Here is a 17,767-nt window from a genome sequence, read left to right as displayed (position 1 = left end):
AAGAGACTTAATATTATTTTCACATGATCCGCAACAATCTGTGACGAGATGAGGAATGCAGCAGCGCTACAGTGCCACCCACAGGCCTGGCATATGCACTACAGCTTTCACACAGATGAATTCACGGAAAATGATTCCGATGTTCTGTGCCATTTACGACAAAAAATGTGCATCAACGGCCCCTTTTACACAGACGAAAACAAAACTTTGATGTGAAGAAAACCACGACGACATCTACTGACACTTTCGTCAGTGAAAAAAAAACGAGCCAAAAATGTTAGGGGTGGGACAAACTGGGGACAGAACCAATCAGAAGAGATGAAGAATAAGAGGAGATCCAATCAAACTGATCTCTTTGCGAGGTACGAAGGTTAGGTTGATCTACTCGGATGTCAACACGGAGGACACACGAGGAAAGCAACTAAAATATGACTAAAACTAAACAGTATTTTATATATAAAATAGTCATCAGACTATAATTAAAACTAAAAACCAGTAATATCACCCTGACTCTTCTAAAACCACCATAGACTCGTGTAATTCGGCAGCTTTATAGCCCGAAAGACAATGAAACCCGGCTCATTCTGTCACAGCACTGGGGGCAATTCAGAGGATCATGAACCACGTCGTAATTACCGAAAACATCCAGCGTGTCCTTTACACACTCATCACCCGTGGAAAGCAACTTGGCCGGAATCGGAGAGAGGATGTACATGATTTAGTCAAACCGTGATTATTTTTTTGTTTTTTTTCTGAGTTTGCTGAAATTTGTGTGAAGGCGCAGATTAAAAAATGACTGATGCGTGATGTGAAATGTGAGCTGCTGCGCGGGGAGCAATCACCGACATTCAGCCCGAGATTACAGCAGCTGTAAAAATGCAGACTTGTATCCCATCCTCGGTAACCTTTACGCAACTAACAAAACTGCCACTATAAAATGTGTTCTCCATGGCACGGACTCAGCAAATCTGAGAAGCTCTCTATCTGCCGGGGACGCCGCGTTATTACGGGTTTAATCACATTTAGTCCAATGTTGGCTCGGTGTTTAATGTCTGATCACGTTTGTGGACGAGCGTCCCCGTAAATGGTTCATCTCATATGGTATATGGAAAATCCAAGACATAAGGTGGTAAATGGGCCGGAGAAATCCAAGTGTGTTTTAAAAAATTACATTCACTTCTGCTGGGATGGAAGCTGCTGGACGGCAGGAAGGCTAAAATGAACTGATTGTTGAGTTTCATCTCCTGGTTGTAATGTTTTAGGATCTCTCGTTTTGTTTTATTGCGTTTACTCTCCGCCGCTCTTAGGCCTTCTTTAGACTGCAGCCAAAAATCAGACCTTTACGCATATCCATACTGTATCTAGCTTTATTTTTTGGCAGCTGAAAAAAACACATATCTGATCTTTCCAAAGCTGATTATCGTCGGGTGTGTGTGTGTGTGTTCTCCGGTTTCCTACCACAGTCCAAGAACGTGCAGATTTGGGGATGAAGACACTAAATTGGACACTCTAAATTGACCTTGGTGGACTGATCAGGAATATCAGATTCTGATCAGGATTTGGGCTGCAGTCTAACCAAAGGCATTGCAGACTCTGTTCAGGTCTGGTAAGGTCTGAAGATCTGGAGTCAATCCCAGCTGACATAGGGGGGGAAAATGGGCGGGGTCAAACCCTGCAAAAGTCGTCAGTCCATCACAGGGCAAACACACAGACAAACAGCCATTCACGATCACAAAACCTGGTCCTCATGAGGCAGAACCTCATTTCTGAGAAACTGGTTTTAATTTTATGGCTAAAATTTGAATTGTGGTTATGGTTAAAGTTTGTGATGAGGCTTTGTTTAGACTGTTTAGATGGAAATCTCAATCAATATGTGAGTGTGTGTGTTCAACAGCAGTGTTACTTGAGAACTTTGAGCTTGCGTCTCATTGGCCAGGGTCTGGTTCGAATGTTGGCGATGATCTCCTTCTGGTACTGAATGTTCTGGAACATTTCCTCCGGGTCGTTACTGTCCACGCGCTCGTCATCTTTATCTTCATCATCTGAGGAGCTGCAGCGTTTAAAAACCAAAAGACGACAGACAGAATATCTGAAATCCAAACCACATTTGGCTCTTTTCCACTACACAGATACTCATTAGTGATAGAACCTGATTAACCCTTAAGAGTTCCTGTATAAAACTTACTATTTTGTTTGTTTGTTTGTTTGTGTTTTGTTCCTAGTGGTGGAAAATGCCACCTTCCCAAAAACTGCTGTAGAAATATTAGATATTAATATTTCTTTCCACTTTAATTGAGTCAATATTTTGAAGCCACTTCAGCCCGAAATATACATATCAAATGTTTAATATTTTTGAAATGTTATGTTCTTTATTAATTAATATATTTATTTATATTATTATGTTTACACAAAAACTACATTCATTTTCAAGAAGAATTTGATTATAGTCATTATTAGACCCTGGGATGGGTCAATAATTGGCAGAAACATTGATTTTGATGCATTGTTATTTTACAAAATTTGGGTTATAGTCATTCAACACAAAATGGCTTAACAATAAAAAACGAAATGGCAAGAAATGTCCTTAGGGTTAAAAAAAAATAAAAATCCTCTGCAACACACTTGAAACACATTGAACGATTTGGGGAAAAATGTCCATGACAGATTTTCCAATTGCAGTTTGATTTGTGGTGTATTTTGATCCCTGTGTAATGTATTAATTTATTTATTCTTCCTGTTTTTTATTGACTGATTTACAGTAATGAATGGTTTTATCTCACATCTTTTTATACAGTGTGTTTTTCCCTCGTCGTGTATCGAGGTGTGTGTGAACGTAACTAAAGCGCTTTGTGCCGTTTGTTTTATGTATGAAAAGTGCTCTGCAAATAAAGATTGATTGGTGATCAATTAAAAACTGTGATGTAGCATCGTCATCATCACACGTAATACATTAATAAACCTAAATATTAACTCCACACCACACTGACCCCACAGATGGATCGCAGGGTTTTTTTTGGGGGGGGTCCCCAAACAAATTTTTGTATTACTTATTTAAATAATCATTTTTATGTCTTAATTCGAGGTAAAATCAATATTGCTAAGTTACACAATGTTACCTCCTATTTCATGTGTTTGTATAAAAATAGAGGAAGTAAAGATAATAATTAGTAACCCTACTTTTGGGTAAATACATAAAGAATAATTAAGTGAAGTTTATTTCTAAAGCACATCAGTGGACTAAAGTGCTGTACAGACAGAACAAATACAGGCAATATTGTTTATTAATATTACTTTACTTTAAAATTGACTGACTTTTTCACCCTGTTTATCATTTCATCTTCTTTATCTTGAAATAACAAAACAGATAATAACACAAACGCAAATAACAAAAAGAATAAAAGCAAAAGAGCGTTTAAAGGACTACATTAAAATAATCCAAGCCAGCGCAATAAAACTAAATTATTCTTCCTAAAAAGCCAGTAAGAGGAGTTTTTAAATTGGCTAAAGGTTCAGGCACAGCGCTCACATGTGAAATAATAGAATAGAAAAGGAAGAGAATAAAACCACTAAATGTACAAAGAGGAGGTCAGAATATTCCCGAATGACAATACACACTCTGAAGTTTTCCCCCGATGATTAGATTAGAAAATGACTAATCGTATAACCTGGATAATGTCATTTAAAGGTCAGCGTGATGACAGCCAGAAAAGAGTGGGATGGACAGACATGGACTGAGGACAGTGGAGACATACGGTCCCTGTGGACGGACGGAACGAGCGGACTCACCCCTGCTGGTCCTGGTACGCTGAATAAATCCTCCTGGAGTTTTTCCTCACACTCTTGTGTCTCTTGGTGACGGACAGAGACCTGCTGCTGCCGACCAAAGACTCTGACACTGTGCTCATGTTGTCTCTATACTGTCTCTGTACTGTCTCACACACTGTCTCACACACTGACTGAGACTCTAAGACTGTCCCTCATGCTGTATCTAATGTCTCTACTGTCTCACACTCTGGCTGTGAGTGGACAGGAGAGTCAGTGCTGGGACAACCTGCTGCTCTGGAGCATCACACACACTCCATCAGTGAAGACTGTAACACTAACACACACACACACACACACACACACACATCAGTCCAATCACAGACACACTGACTACTTAAAGGGCCAGCACCAACCAGAGTGCATGTAAAGCCGCTATATGCAATATGGAAACAATGTTACCTACAAACGCAGGATGACCTGATACCACAGTTGTCTGACCGAGTACAAGTAAATATAGTTACATTTGTGTACTCGCAGATATTTATGGACGATTATGTAAAAAAAAATTGAAAGAAAGGAAAAAACAGCATGATTTCCGAGATTAAAGTCAGAATTTTGACAAACATTTTCTCAGAATGAATTCAAAAAAATGTCTTTACATGTGGTCATAACACTCTTCCGTAGATAGAGTATTTAATGACACAACAATAATAGATTGTTGTAACATTTTGAAGACAAATTTTATTTGCCTCACTTTGACGGTGAATAAAATACATTAGATTAGGGTGTGACACAAGAAATAGATATTCCAGCTTTGATTTCCACATATTTATACCAAGGTATGTTAAACAGCTTAGAAGATGCAGCCTCATCTGTAATGGAACATACTTTTGTAAGTGAGCAAAATGTATAGAATCAGACTTGAAGGTAGTTACACCTGAATAAACAGATTTCTTCTCTTCTCCTTTTGTAAACATTTTATGCAAATATCCCTTTAAACATGGTCAGATAGCTCAGGTGGTTGGAGCGTGGTGCTAATAACAAGTCTGCAAAATGAAATTTATGCAATCAGAGCATTCATTTCACACATTTTTACATTGTTCCTGTTCTGTTGTCAGATAATGTTGTTTTTCTCTCGTTGTTTTGAGATCAGAGAAGGAGAAACAGAGAGGATTAGTTTTATGCTTCTGTGCCGACTCATTTAAGGCACAATTACCTCTAAATAAATATCTCTAATCTAAAACCAAGCCCCTCACTTAACGCTTCCTGTTGTTCTTATTGTTATTAATGTCGGTAAAATGCTTTTTATCACCTCAGGTTGCTAAAGTGCAACGCAGGCACTGTAGAGACTTATGTGTGCTTTTATAACATCAGACTCTCGGCTCAGGTCTACGTAAGAAATCCACAGTTTCATGCTGTTATAACAACATAACAATAATGGTCAAGATTTTATTAAATAATCCTTTTTTTGTGTTTGGTGTAGTGGTTAAGAAGACCTGGGGTTCGAGCCCAGGTTGGAAGAAGGGTCTTCTGTGATACTAACTGCATCGTTTCCTCCCAGATAAACGAGGATTTTTCGTGAACATGGACCAAATTTGGCAGCATGGTGTTAGCAAACATCGGCAGGAAAAAGGGTTGTATTCCCCCCCCCCTCCATCGTATCTGCATTCAAGAGTGGCAGGTAGAGCCTTGAAGACAACGCAAGGTCCGGACGTCCTGCCACAACCAGCCCACCCTCATAGCAGAAGCTCCATGTGTGAACAAAGTACCTTCACAGAAGAGAAATGTAGACAGCACAGAGTTACCGTCACCTTCATTTCCTTATTTATGCCCAAAGACACGGTCAAATCTGGAGTCAGTAAAAGTTCTTAAAGTTTCTTAAATAAAGGACTGGGTCCGGTTTTATTGAACCAGTATCCATGTGTACTGGGCTGTTTCAGCTACAGTAACAGTGTAATGTGCCTCATGTTCACTTGGCTCCTGACTGTTAAGTTATAACGGCAGCTCAGGGGAAGCAGGACCATAAAGCTGGAGCTGTGACAGATGTGTCCCCGTTTAATTAGCACTTGGACTGGACTCACGGAACCATTATCTGATGTGTCGTCCTCCGCTGAGGCCCATCATATCGACAGATGGACAACTTGATTCTAGAAGACAGACTTTCATTTCCTGGTGCATACTGGGATTTTAAAATCATAATTTTTACTTCACTAATATCAAACGTGAGACACCACACTGTAGACAATCCAATCAAGATGCAGGACCATAAACCAACAAAATAATGGAATGATTTCTGTGCCAATTTTAGTCTTTTGATTTCATTACTGACACCTGGTGGACTGGAGTAGAACACCTTGTTGTGGCCGTCAGTCTTTCACATGCTAATCTTTAAAAGGGATGGGTTTCAAGAACTGGTATTAAATTGGTATCAACAAGCATCTGTACGGATGTAAGTACATAAGTGGATGTTGTCCTCCGGTTTGCCGGTGAAGGACAACCCAGAAGTAAGAGTAATGGCGCTTTTCCACAATCCAGTACCAGCACGCCTCGGCACGGCACGGCACAGCGTTTGGTATGTTTTTCCATTTCCACAGCACCTCCTCAACCTTCAGCAGTGCTGTCACTAAATACAGCAGACTCCTGTTAAATACTGAGATTTCAGACATTTCCTTCAACGTGCTGAATCGAGCCGTGCTGGAACGTGTTGGTGAAAACGCGTCAAAAGTGAATCTGCTGGTTGCAAATCAATGGGAAAATGAGTTTACACTTCTCACTTGATTTATAACATCAGTTATCACTAATCTGTTATCTGCTTTTATCCAATGGAAAGTTATGTCGATTTTGTAGAGCTCTTTTTGCTGCCCCCTGGTGGCTCTTCATTTGGACGACTGGATTTTCAGTCGTCCTCAGCACCATCTTCTAGACAAGTATCAATAAGTATTGGTTTATTGATAAGCAGTATCAATATTGGTGGAATCACAGACAAGAGGAAACCTTTTTCTTTGAAAACGACTGACCAGAGGAAAATAGCCTCTCTGACCTTGCTCAGGATGTCCAACTGCACGACTGTAAAATGTAGCTTTGATTTTTACAGTACAGGTGTCACACTGTGCTTCTTAGATTTACACACATTGACACAATATTCCTGTGTTTTCTGACGTTCTTTGTGGATCCACCAGCCATTACAAAAAAACTGTTAACCACCTTTACTGTAAATCATAGAGTTTATGTCGGCGACCTGTGCTTCAATGCCCCAGAGAGCAGGACAATCATTTCAAAGTGCATTTTCCTGGTGAACGTGATATGATGAGAGCTTTGCTCACAGCACAGTTCGGGCTGTTGTCCACTTTAAATCCTCAAAATAAATGTCAGCTACATATTGATCAGCGTAAATATTAGATTGTGTATGAGCCACACTGTTGCCATCTGTTGTGTGGTTTGAGAGGAAAAAAGACATAAATGAAAAATGATTATATTTTGGGTCATATTCAGTGCACGGAAACCAGATTGTGTTGAATTTACTTTAATTATATTATAGATAATGTTTTATTTCAAATTCAAATATATATTAATTTTATTACCCTTATACTTCTTTTGAGCCGTGCTTTAACAATATTTATATCCTGTACAGTAAATGATATATTATGATTTGTTTAGAAATTCAGTGGGCATTTATCCCTAATTACTGCAGGAACACAAATATTAATGCTACTTCATTTCCTGTGACATTTGAGGGGAACAAAATAACAAGTGTACTGAAACAGAAATGCTTTGGCTAAAGATTCATTTTGAAAATATGATGAATGTAGACTGAATCATAGGCTACAACGCACAACCTTAGCTACGCAATCAGCTGTGACACAAGTTAGCTACGACAGCTGTGACACAAGTTAGCAATGTCCTCGGCTGCGACGCAATTTAGCTACGTCATCAGCTGTGACACAAGTTAGCTACGTCATCAGCTACGCAATCAGCTGAAACACAAGTTAGCTACGACAGCTGTGACACAAGTTAGCAATGTCCTCGGCTGCGACGCAAGTTAGCTATCGCTGTGACACAAGTTAGCTTCGTCATCAGCTGCAAATCAGCTGAAACACAAGTTATCTACGACAGCTGTGACACAAGTTAGCAATGTCCTCGGCTGCGGCGCAATTTAGCTACGTCATCAGCTGTGACACAAGTTAGCTTCGTCATCAGCTACGCCAATCAGCTGAAACACAAATTTAGCTAAGTCATCGGCTGGCACGCGTGCTTCGTCATCAGCTCGCAATCAGCTGAAACACAAGTTAGCTAAGTTAGCTACGTCAGCTACGCAATCAGCTGAAACACAAGTTAGCTACGTCATCAGCTGTGACACAAGTTAGCAATGTCCTCGGCTGCGACGCAACTTAGCAATGTCCTCGGCTGCGACGCAAGTTAGCAATGTCCTAGGCTGGGACGCAAGTTAGCTAAGTCATCAGCTGTGACACAAGTTAGCAATGTCCTCGGCTGATGCAGTTAGCTCGAGCTGTGACAAGTTCAGTCAGACAAGTTAGCTTCGTCATCAGCTGTGACACAAGTTAGCAATGTCATGCGCAATTGCTGAGCCATCAGCTCGTCATCAGCTGTGACACAAGTTGGCAATGTCCCGGCTGCGGCGCAAGTTAACTTCGCCATCAGCTGTGACACAAGTTAGCAATGTCACCGGCGCTGACGCCAGTTAGCTACACCATCACACATCAGCTACGCCATCAGCTGTGACACAAGTTAGCTACGTCATCAGCTACGCAATCAGCTGAAACACAGGTTAGCTACGTCATCAGCTGTGACACAAGTTAGCTACGTCATCAGCTACGCAATCAGCTGAGACACAAGTTAGCTACGTCATCAGCTGTGACACAAGTTAGCAATGTCCTCGGCTGCGACGCAAGTTAGCTACGCCATCAGCTGTGACACAAGTTACGTCATCAGCTGCAATGCAAATCAGCCCTATCACATCATCAGCTGCGACTGAAGTTGACATCAAAAGTAGAGGAATGAGCAATCTGGCAATTGTTCTTAATGCGTGTTGAGAAAAATCCAAAGAGGGGGCGTATCCCACATACCTGCATTCTGTTAAGCCAATGAAAATGAAATGACGTAATAGTCATAATGTCATCATAATCATTCAGTCAAAGTGTTGTCAGTAGGTGTACATTGTAGCAGCAAATTGTCAGTGTGTTCATTTAAAGGTGTAGCAGGTGGCTAACAAATGACCCTCCATTTTTGTACCACTTTGCTCATTTCAGAATTCTGCTCCAACACAAATTCTCCACCATGTTGGATTTTGATGATACAGAACAATCCATAACAAAACTCCTGATTCCTTCCTATTACAACAACCTGGGTTGGGGGAGGTGCTAATAATTATTAACTTGACACTAATGCAAATGCATCATTTATGCATAAGGAAAACAGGCAGCACTTAAGGGAGGAGCCTCAATCTAAATAAAGCACATGGGGACACATTATAGCTGAGCTGTGCACTGTGTGAAAAACACATCAAACAAACCAATAAACTGTAGCGTGAATGCAGGTCCTGTTAATCACAGACATTAAATAATGACAGCGCCGCCTTAATGCGGACGATAACAGGCTCAGTTAAATCTAATCTGCTCCTGAATGCACTCACATCAAACTCAGCTGTCTTAAATGCAGCGTTATTGTGCCCTCTAGTGGTGGGAAGTGACAGTGAAGATGCTGGTATTTTTTTTTTGTTGAGCAGACAAAGTTTGCGTATTATCTTCATAATTAGTGAAATATGAAATTACACACAACAGTAAAGGGCAATTTCAAACATTTATAACCCGTTACAGGAGAACAGAACCAGTAAAGATAACTGGTCTCTGTCCACATTTATTCAGGAACGTTACGTGATTGAACGTTATATGATTATAAATATATTTTAGTTTAATATTTCGTCTGTATAGCTGTTTATATGTTCTTTATTATTTTATATTATTATTAATCTGTTTACATGTTTATTTTGCATTTATATCATATACGTTATACTAGTAAACGGTTGTTGCAACACAAAAATGTCCCTACCTACCTCCTTCCCTCACCTGGCTATTTCACTACCTACTGTCCACCAACACTTTCCTACCTTCCTTAATATCTGCCAAGCTACCTCCTTCCCTCACTAGCTGCCTACCAACATCTTTCCCAAGGTACCTACCTCCTTCCTCCTTCTAGCAGGCTACTTACCTACTGCCCACCTACATCTGCGTAGCAACATATTTTCTTCCCTAGCTGCTTACATACCTCCTTCCCTCCCTAGCTCCCTCCCGGTACCTGCAGCCTTCCTCCCTTCTAGCTGCCTACCACCCTCCTTTCCAAGCTAAATACCTCCTTCTTCCTACCTACTACTTCCCTACCTACCGAAATATTTGCCTAGTTACCTCAGTTCTTCCCTAGCTGCCTATGCACCTCCTTCCCAAGCTACCTAACTCCCCTTCCTAGTGACCCACGTCTTTCCCTCTCTAGCTGCCTACTTACCTACCTCCCATCTACAATATTTTCCTTCCTAGCTCCCTATCTACCTAACTCCTTCCCCCTCCTAGCTGCCTAATTTCCTCCCTACCTACATGTCTCCCTCCCTCCTTCCCTTCATATCATATTCTCTCTGTCTCTGTGTGTGTTGTGTAACTCCACTTGCTGCTCTCCTGCTGAGAAGAGGCTTCAACACACGGAGCGTCGCCCAATTATGCCGCTGCCTGAGGCTGCAGAGAACCTCTGCAGAAGATAAATTAGTTGTAAAAGATTCAACCAAACACAGCAGAGACGGAACAGCGGGGAGGTAAGACTCAAGTCTAGACTCTGCTGTGCAGAAACAGCTCAGCTCTGCCGGCAGCTGTGAATGAGAGAGACCAGGAAACTAGTCAAATAAAAAGCTGCTTTGGTAAAGAAAAATCATCTCCCCAGGATGATTTTATACAAATCCAGGGAAATAGGCTACGATACAATTTAGAGAACTTGTTATTATGAAACAACAGAGCGCCGGACGTCATGTGACTCATTTTGTTCACGCCGCAATAATGAGTGCTTTACAGAGCAGGTGCTACGACGATGTCCAAACATGTACCGCTACGACAAATTACTGATGAACTTGACCCTCGTTCAATTTACACATCACAATAAAAGCATGTACAACTCAATAAATAAACACGATATTAAAGCGAGTTAGCGTTGGTCTGTACCTGATATCATGTGATCACCACACAAGCTGAATCCATTCCATTCCAGTCTTCTATGCTCACTGTTTGCCGTGTTTTCCATTATGGTACGGTTCAGTTTGGAACAGTACAGACGGGTGTGTCTGCCTCCGTCGTTCAGCACTCTCAGGCTAAAGAATAAAAAACAAAAACGATAGCATTGTAAATTATATATATATATATATACACACATATATATATTATAAAACTTCTGCTGAACAGTATTAAAAACCTGTTTTTAGTGTTTGGATTGGTTTGTCAGCTGCGAGGTGGAGGATAAAGCAGTCAAAGATGGATTCGACCGGAATTTGGATCTCCTCACAAAAAAGTGATATTCAAATCACCACTAGATGGCAGTGTTGTATAATTTCTACAGTACTGTGTACTACACTGTGATGCTTGTTGGATTCTGTCAATCAACCGTTTATTTATATCGTTTGTTCCTTTATTCCATGAAGAAACAAATCATCTTTTTTACGTCGTGTTAATGTTCCGTGAGAGATTAAGAAGTGACAGAATGAACTGTACATGGATTAATTGTGGTCATTTATATATGTATTGTTTCCCAGTAGCAGTCAGGAGTCTGTGTTTGTGTTTGTGTGTGTGTGTGAAACAGACTGCAGCGTCTGCAGCAGTTTTACTGCGAGGCAGATGAGAGGAAGTGGAGGGAGTCGGGAGGCGAGCGACAGTGAACTCGCCGTGAACTCGAGTTTTCTGAATGAACCAGAGGACGAGTTCTGAAATAAAACACACACACACACACACACACACACACACACACACACATCCAAAGGCTCCGTGTGATAGTGGAGTCAGAGTCAAGGTCAGGTTCATTCCATCTGCAGAGTTCACACCCTGTGGTGTGCTAAAGCTTTTTTAAAGCAGCTTTTTTATGGTTTTAAATGTTTACATTTTTCAAGTTTTATTCTTGTGAAGCACAAAAGATGAGCACGATATTGGACTTTTTCACCATATGCCGATATATCCGGAGTGCTTGGGCCAATGACTGATACCAATATATCGGTATAAATACATAAATAAAAAATAAATAAAAAGCAACAGCACAATGGAGCAGAAGTCGTCACGGGTTTGCAGCCGCTGTCCGTCTGTAAGTCGTTCTCCGTCGTCATCCGACAAAATAATTGAACGTATCTAACGTTTAGAAACTAACGTTCGATATTTACAATTATTTTGTCGGACGTCGACGGGGAAAACTTGGGGAACGAGTTTCAAACGGACTTCGACTCCAAGCCCGTGCCGACTTCTGGTCCATTGAGCTGTCGCTCCAAAACTCAGTAGCCAATCAGCAGGCAGCTTCCTAAGGCCCGCCCACAAAAGAAAAACCACAGCGCAGAAGAACAAACCAGGGAGCCCAAAGAACAAGTGTATTTTCAAACAATAAAATACAATATTTTAATATTTTTAAATAATATTTTTTTGCTTCTTAAAAAGTGTTGACACAAATCTAATTCCATACTTCCATCATACACTGGGAATAATACACAACTCCCTATGTGGACATCATGGGTCAAAGTTATGATTCATTTTAAATCACATATTAGAGAAGAAAAAGTAGCGATAATTGTGCAGAAGTCACAAAATTCTTTTAGATTTGTTCATAAAAATGATGTGAACTTATATACTTATCTGTATATGTATGTATGTACAGTATATATACATATGTACACATATATACATGTATACACATATATACACATATATGTGTATATATGTGTGTGTATATGTATATATATACATATATATACCCATACATGTATATATACATATATACACATATACAAACACATATATACACATATGTGTGTGTATACATGTATATATGTGTATATATACATATACACATATACATATATGTATATATACACATATGTATATATACACATATGTATATATACAGTATATACATATATACATGTATACACATATATGTATATATATACATATATACACATATATACATGTATACAAAATATACATATATATGTTTTAACACAGTAATAGAAAAAAACAGCCTAAATTAAATTGTGCAAAGTGAAAAACCTGTCCTGCTGTTCAGTGTTGGACCACTAGGGGCTGCTGTAACACCAGCTGCAGCTGCAGCTTCGGTTACGAAACCTTTGTTCCCCCTTTGTCTGACTGCAGCACTGCTGCAATGTAGACAGACAGGGGTGGGGACCCTCTCACACACACACACACACACACACACACACGGAGCAGAGGAGACACTGTGAGCTGAGTGTGTGTGAGTGTGTGTGAGTGTGTGCGTGTGTGTTTTGTCTCACTGCAGCAGTGCTGCTGCTGCTGCTGTTGTAGACTTTTCTAGGGTGTGTCCGTCTGTCTGTCTCTTCATTTGTTGTCATGATCATGTTTGCATTTCCCGAAGCAAAGGGCAACAAAACAAAGGCATGTAAATTATGAATGAAATGTTTACGCACACTCGCACACACACACACACACACAGAGTACAGTAACACAAACATGCTTATTTTAAAACGGTGTCAGCAGTGAGCATTATTAACATTCATGTCACATCTGGCTCCTGTGATTGCTCGCTGCCTGTGAGATGAAGCAGACATATGATGCTGACGCTCATCAGGACTCAAACACGCGGGGGGTTTGCGACGCTATTGATTAAAAATCCCATTAATGAACCTAACTACAAACAAAAATCAACCCCATTACACACACACACACACACACACTGCAGCAGGGGGAGACAGGGGTGAAACACACATGGTAAAGTGGAGGGACACGGCCGGCAGACAGGTGTGGTTCCAACATCCAGGACCGGACTCTTCACAGTGCCAAGGATGAGTAACAACAGTGTTCCCTCGGCTTATAGATCAAACCGCGTTGACAGTGAACTCGGCTGTCCTCGCCGTGACCCTCGCTTTAAAGGAATCGTTGGCTCTGTGATGCACAGACGGCACCGCGCGGTGCCGCCGGGCACCGAGGACCTGGCAGGAAAAGCATGGCTGCCATCGCAGCAGGAACAACCGGGAAAAAAAATACTTCTGATTATCATCGTGATGAACTCTGTGACTGAATTTTTAGAATATGTTAACGTTTATTATCTTGATCAATCGAGTACTCGTTTTAGTCAGTACAAACGTTGCTGCTTTGTCATGTGGAGCAAATATTCACATTTATGAAGCTGACAAAACCACTCAAACTGGATTATCATAAAAGATCACGCTCCTGCACCAAAGTCCATACAGAAAACACACTGAGGTGAGTCTGAAAGAGAGCATTTCAAACACAGAGGTTGCAAAACAAAACATTTTCATTTACCAACGCGGGCAGCAGGTGAGCCACGTCTCCTGTGTGCTGTGAAGTGAAATTGCCGATTTTCTCAATGGACTTTGGTGTGGGAGATTAAGTGGGTTCACAAACTTCAGTTTCCTGTTGGAAAAAGCCGTTTCAACGGTAAGCTACAGTGGAAAACGCAGTCTTAAGGTATCATACACTCATGTTGGTGTGGATTTTATTAGGCTGACCTTTTGTTTAGTGTCAGAACCACTTGAAACATCCAGAAATATCACTTCATCCCTCCTGCTCTGCGTGGCGATGTACTGTGCTGCTGGAAGAAAGAAGAGAAGATGGAAGGAGGGAGGGAAGAGAGAGACAGAGAGACAGACAGACAGAGCAGTGCAGGACCCGAGGGCCTGTTCTGTCAGAGTAGGTTCCAGTGCAGATCTATTAGCCTACAGCTCTGCTAATTGTTGCTCGTTATCTTCCCGCCTTTGCTGCGGTAACAACATTTCACTGGTGAGTGTATTGGACCCACTGACCCACTTAGAGAGGGAGATACGGACTCGATCACCCAGAAGAGACGCTGCTTAGTGGAAGCTGCGGTGGAGTCGCGACCTAACTGGGTTTAAAAAGAAAAAAAAAAAAAAGGCAAGGAACTCTGTCACTTCGAAGGTCGTCTTATTTATTTATTTATTTATATATATATAAATTTAAACATGATAAAATAACAAAGTAGTAAAAACACCCAGCAACATTTCACTACGTAATTGAAATAAATGCCGTTTTTAATCTAATGTAGAAGCTTTTCTCCCTGGGCTTCGGTGTGGAGGAGAGAACACGCTTCATGAACTGAACTCAGACTGAATCACCGTCCTGTGCAGGAGACCAATCACTCTTGTTGCTCATGAGCTGAGGAAAGTGCTGTGTGGCCTCTTTGGAGACAATATGTTTGTCTCCCATTTACAGAGTGAGGGCTGAGTGGAAACACACACACACACACACACACACACAGGTGCAGAGAGTCTGAAGTAAGATGAATGAAGTCTTTGGTTAGAAAGAATGAAGACTGATGAAGACTAAAATACTTAAAGCTGTAAACGACACAATCACCAGAGAAACAGATGTTTGTCGAGTTTCATCCGCAGATTGTTATAAATTTACTGGCACACGCCGCCACTGCTCCACTTTTTAGATTTGTCTCGTTTAGTCGAGGATCACTGGGTTCATGTCACGATAACTCATGTAACCCAGAGAATGTCCTGTGAGTCCAGAGCTTTTTGGCCATTTCTCCACAATAACTTTCAATATTTGGACAGTTATTTACAATTTACTGCTTGTTAAAATAGTGCATTAACAATTTAAAACGAAGACAAGCAAAAAGGTTTATTCAGAAATAAGACCACGCCTGATTTTGATGTGTTAAAATTTGAAATTTGAACAGCAGTCACACGTTCTCTTTAGAGTCAAGCCGAGCGTGACGGCCGGAACAGTTGGACCATTTTACCTGACATCGGCGCTACATGAACGTCTCCAGCTGTTATCACCGTGTTTTTACTTTTTATTGAGCGCACAAACAGCAGCAGTCGACCCAGTGGAACTGTTGTCCGTGACACAAAACGGTATTGATGCCTCTACAGGAGCTTCTGGCGCTTAATGAGGCCGACAACTGCACTCGTGTTGTTTTAGTCTTTGTACCTACAGAGGCGTCTTCCATCACAAAAGGAACCTTTACAAAAAAAGGACATATTTAAACGATCAGCAGTGCTTTGGGGCACGTTTCACTGGTTACACAGAATGTAATCTGGGATTTAAAGTGAATTATCGGTAGGTTTGAGCTCAAGTTTTGTACAGTCAGACAGAAAAAGAAGGTTTTTTGATTGTTTTGACCACTTCCTGTGGTCTTCTTCATTTATTTAAGACAGCATGAGCCTCGTGTGACTATTTCATAAAAGAATTTCACTCCCTTTAAAAGCCAGCTGCGTCTGTACCTGGACTATACAGAGATGAGTTGAGGAACGGTGAGCTGCCGTTAAGAGCTTTGGACGGCAATGAAGAAGGATGAGACTGAGGAGGAGAGAGGATGAGAAGAAGTGTGACAAGGAACTTTGAACTGTGGAGGGCAACACCTCTCAGTGTAGAGCCTGCCAGAAGAACAACGAAGAAGAAGAAGAAAGATAATCTGGAGCATGGCGTTTTAAACTGAGAAGTGAAGGATTCTCTGTTCAGGAGACAGATCATCAACAGTAGCAGGAGGAACTAGGAATGAGACAATACGATAAAGTTGGAGAATTATGTCTTTGAAATGGTCAGCATCTTCATGATATGACTGCATCGGCCTGATATTGGTAAGTTTGTGAGATTGGTATCGGACATGAAGAAGTGGCACCGTGCCATCCCGAGCAAGAACCTTCACTGAGAGACGTGAACATGGTCCTTGGACCTTCTGCCTCCACTGTCCACCAATCCTCGGTCCCATCAACAACTTCATCAAGGTTCTCGTAGTTTGGAGCAGCCCATTGCCAAGAAGAAAGGAATCAGGCTTGTAATTGGAAGGTCTCCGGCTCAGTCAAGGACTGGGGTGCCCCTGAGCAAGGCACCCAATCCCCCATTGCTCCCTGGGCACATATACTATTTCACCAGTTTCTCAAGTTCTCCAGTTTCTTTACTTAGGTAGGCGGGGTGTGGGCTGTGCCCGATACGTAAGCCAGAGGTCGCACCTACGTCAACAAACGGCACGATGGAGGACGTACAGTAGCTCTTTATTTTCCTGCTCAGTTTGCAGCCCTTTGTGTCTCAACAACACGTCGAGCTTTGTGCGAGAACAGGAGAACCGACTGCAGGAGCTGAAGATACACTGATCGCGAAAGACTGTCGCCCAATCGGCTGGACCGTACCATTTCACTCTGGTACCCCAAGGAAAGGATGCCAAAGAATGGAACGGTTGGGGCTGTTTATTTTGGTTCTACTCCTAATGGACACACAACAGAAAACACACACTGTACTGCACCGGACCATTCCACTGGATGGAAACATGCGACCCGCACATAGAAGATTAAACAATGAATCCATTCACTTCACGTTAAAAACACTCTGTACTGATATACAGTATTTTGGTGACAGAGAGCATGAAAAACAGGAAAGGTAGTTCCGTTTAAATCGAGCTGCGTGCACTGATGCTTTAATAAAAGTCAGCTTGAGCAGATGAGCTTCAGCCTCCAACCGTGTACATTCCACTTTTCCCAGCAGTGGAGAGAAAAGCCTCAGTACTGTAAGCTGCACATTCTGGCAGCCATTGTTCATGTCAGCAGGAGAGAAAGCCCATTTCCTTCATTACACCAAACACCCATAAAGAGAAAAACACGAGGTAGAAGAAGAACTAATCCATGTGCCTGCAAAGACCTCGTCTGCTAAATACATCCTTTCATCATTAAACGCATGGATGGTGAGACTCATGAGGGGAGGGAGGAAGTGAAGAAACCTTGTGTGAGGCAACGCTC

At 41.4% G+C, this 17,767-nt stretch overlaps 1 protein-coding gene and 1 long non-coding RNA gene across 5 annotated transcripts in view; both read right to left on the bottom strand.

Annotated features, from left to right (window-relative positions):
- Positions 1-14,378, bottom strand: part of LOC122772400 (transmembrane channel-like protein 3) — a 33,651-nt gene extending 19,273 nt beyond the window's left edge. Inside the window, exons 1-3 of one of the 3 annotated variants that reach the window (XM_044030417.1) lie at positions 14,310-14,378; positions 10,983-11,128; positions 1,904-2,050 (exon numbers count right to left, since the gene is read on the bottom strand). In XM_044030417.1, the coding sequence (XP_043886352.1) occupies positions 1,904-1,992 (89 nt within the window). In that variant the 5' untranslated portion in view covers positions 1,993-2,050; positions 10,983-11,128; positions 14,310-14,378. Of the gene's footprint in view, positions 1-1,903; positions 2,051-3,786; positions 4,368-10,982; positions 11,129-11,229; positions 11,306-14,309 lie in introns of those variants that run through there. The other 2 variants (XM_044030418.1, XM_044030416.1) reach the window with 2 other exon arrangements.
- Positions 14,379-14,389: 11 nt separating this feature from the next.
- The window catches only part of LOC122772398, a 30,999-nt gene continuing 27,621 nt past the window's right edge, over positions 14,390-17,767 (bottom strand). The window contains exons 3-4 of one of the 2 annotated variants that reach the window (XR_006360777.1): positions 14,516-14,598; positions 14,390-14,420 (exon numbers count right to left, since the gene is read on the bottom strand). This is a non-coding gene — a long non-coding RNA (uncharacterized LOC122772398). The remainder of the gene's footprint in view (positions 14,421-14,515; positions 14,599-17,767) is intronic. The other variant, XR_006360776.1, reaches the window with a different exon arrangement.

The sequence above is a fragment of the Solea senegalensis genome, linkage group LG7 (assembly GCF_019176455.1).
Source record: "Solea senegalensis isolate Sse05_10M linkage group LG7, IFAPA_SoseM_1, whole genome shotgun sequence".
In the NCBI taxonomy this organism is placed as follows: domain Eukaryota; kingdom Metazoa; phylum Chordata; class Actinopteri; order Pleuronectiformes; family Soleidae; genus Solea; species Solea senegalensis.
This window is presented reverse-complemented; position numbering and strand designations above follow the sequence as displayed.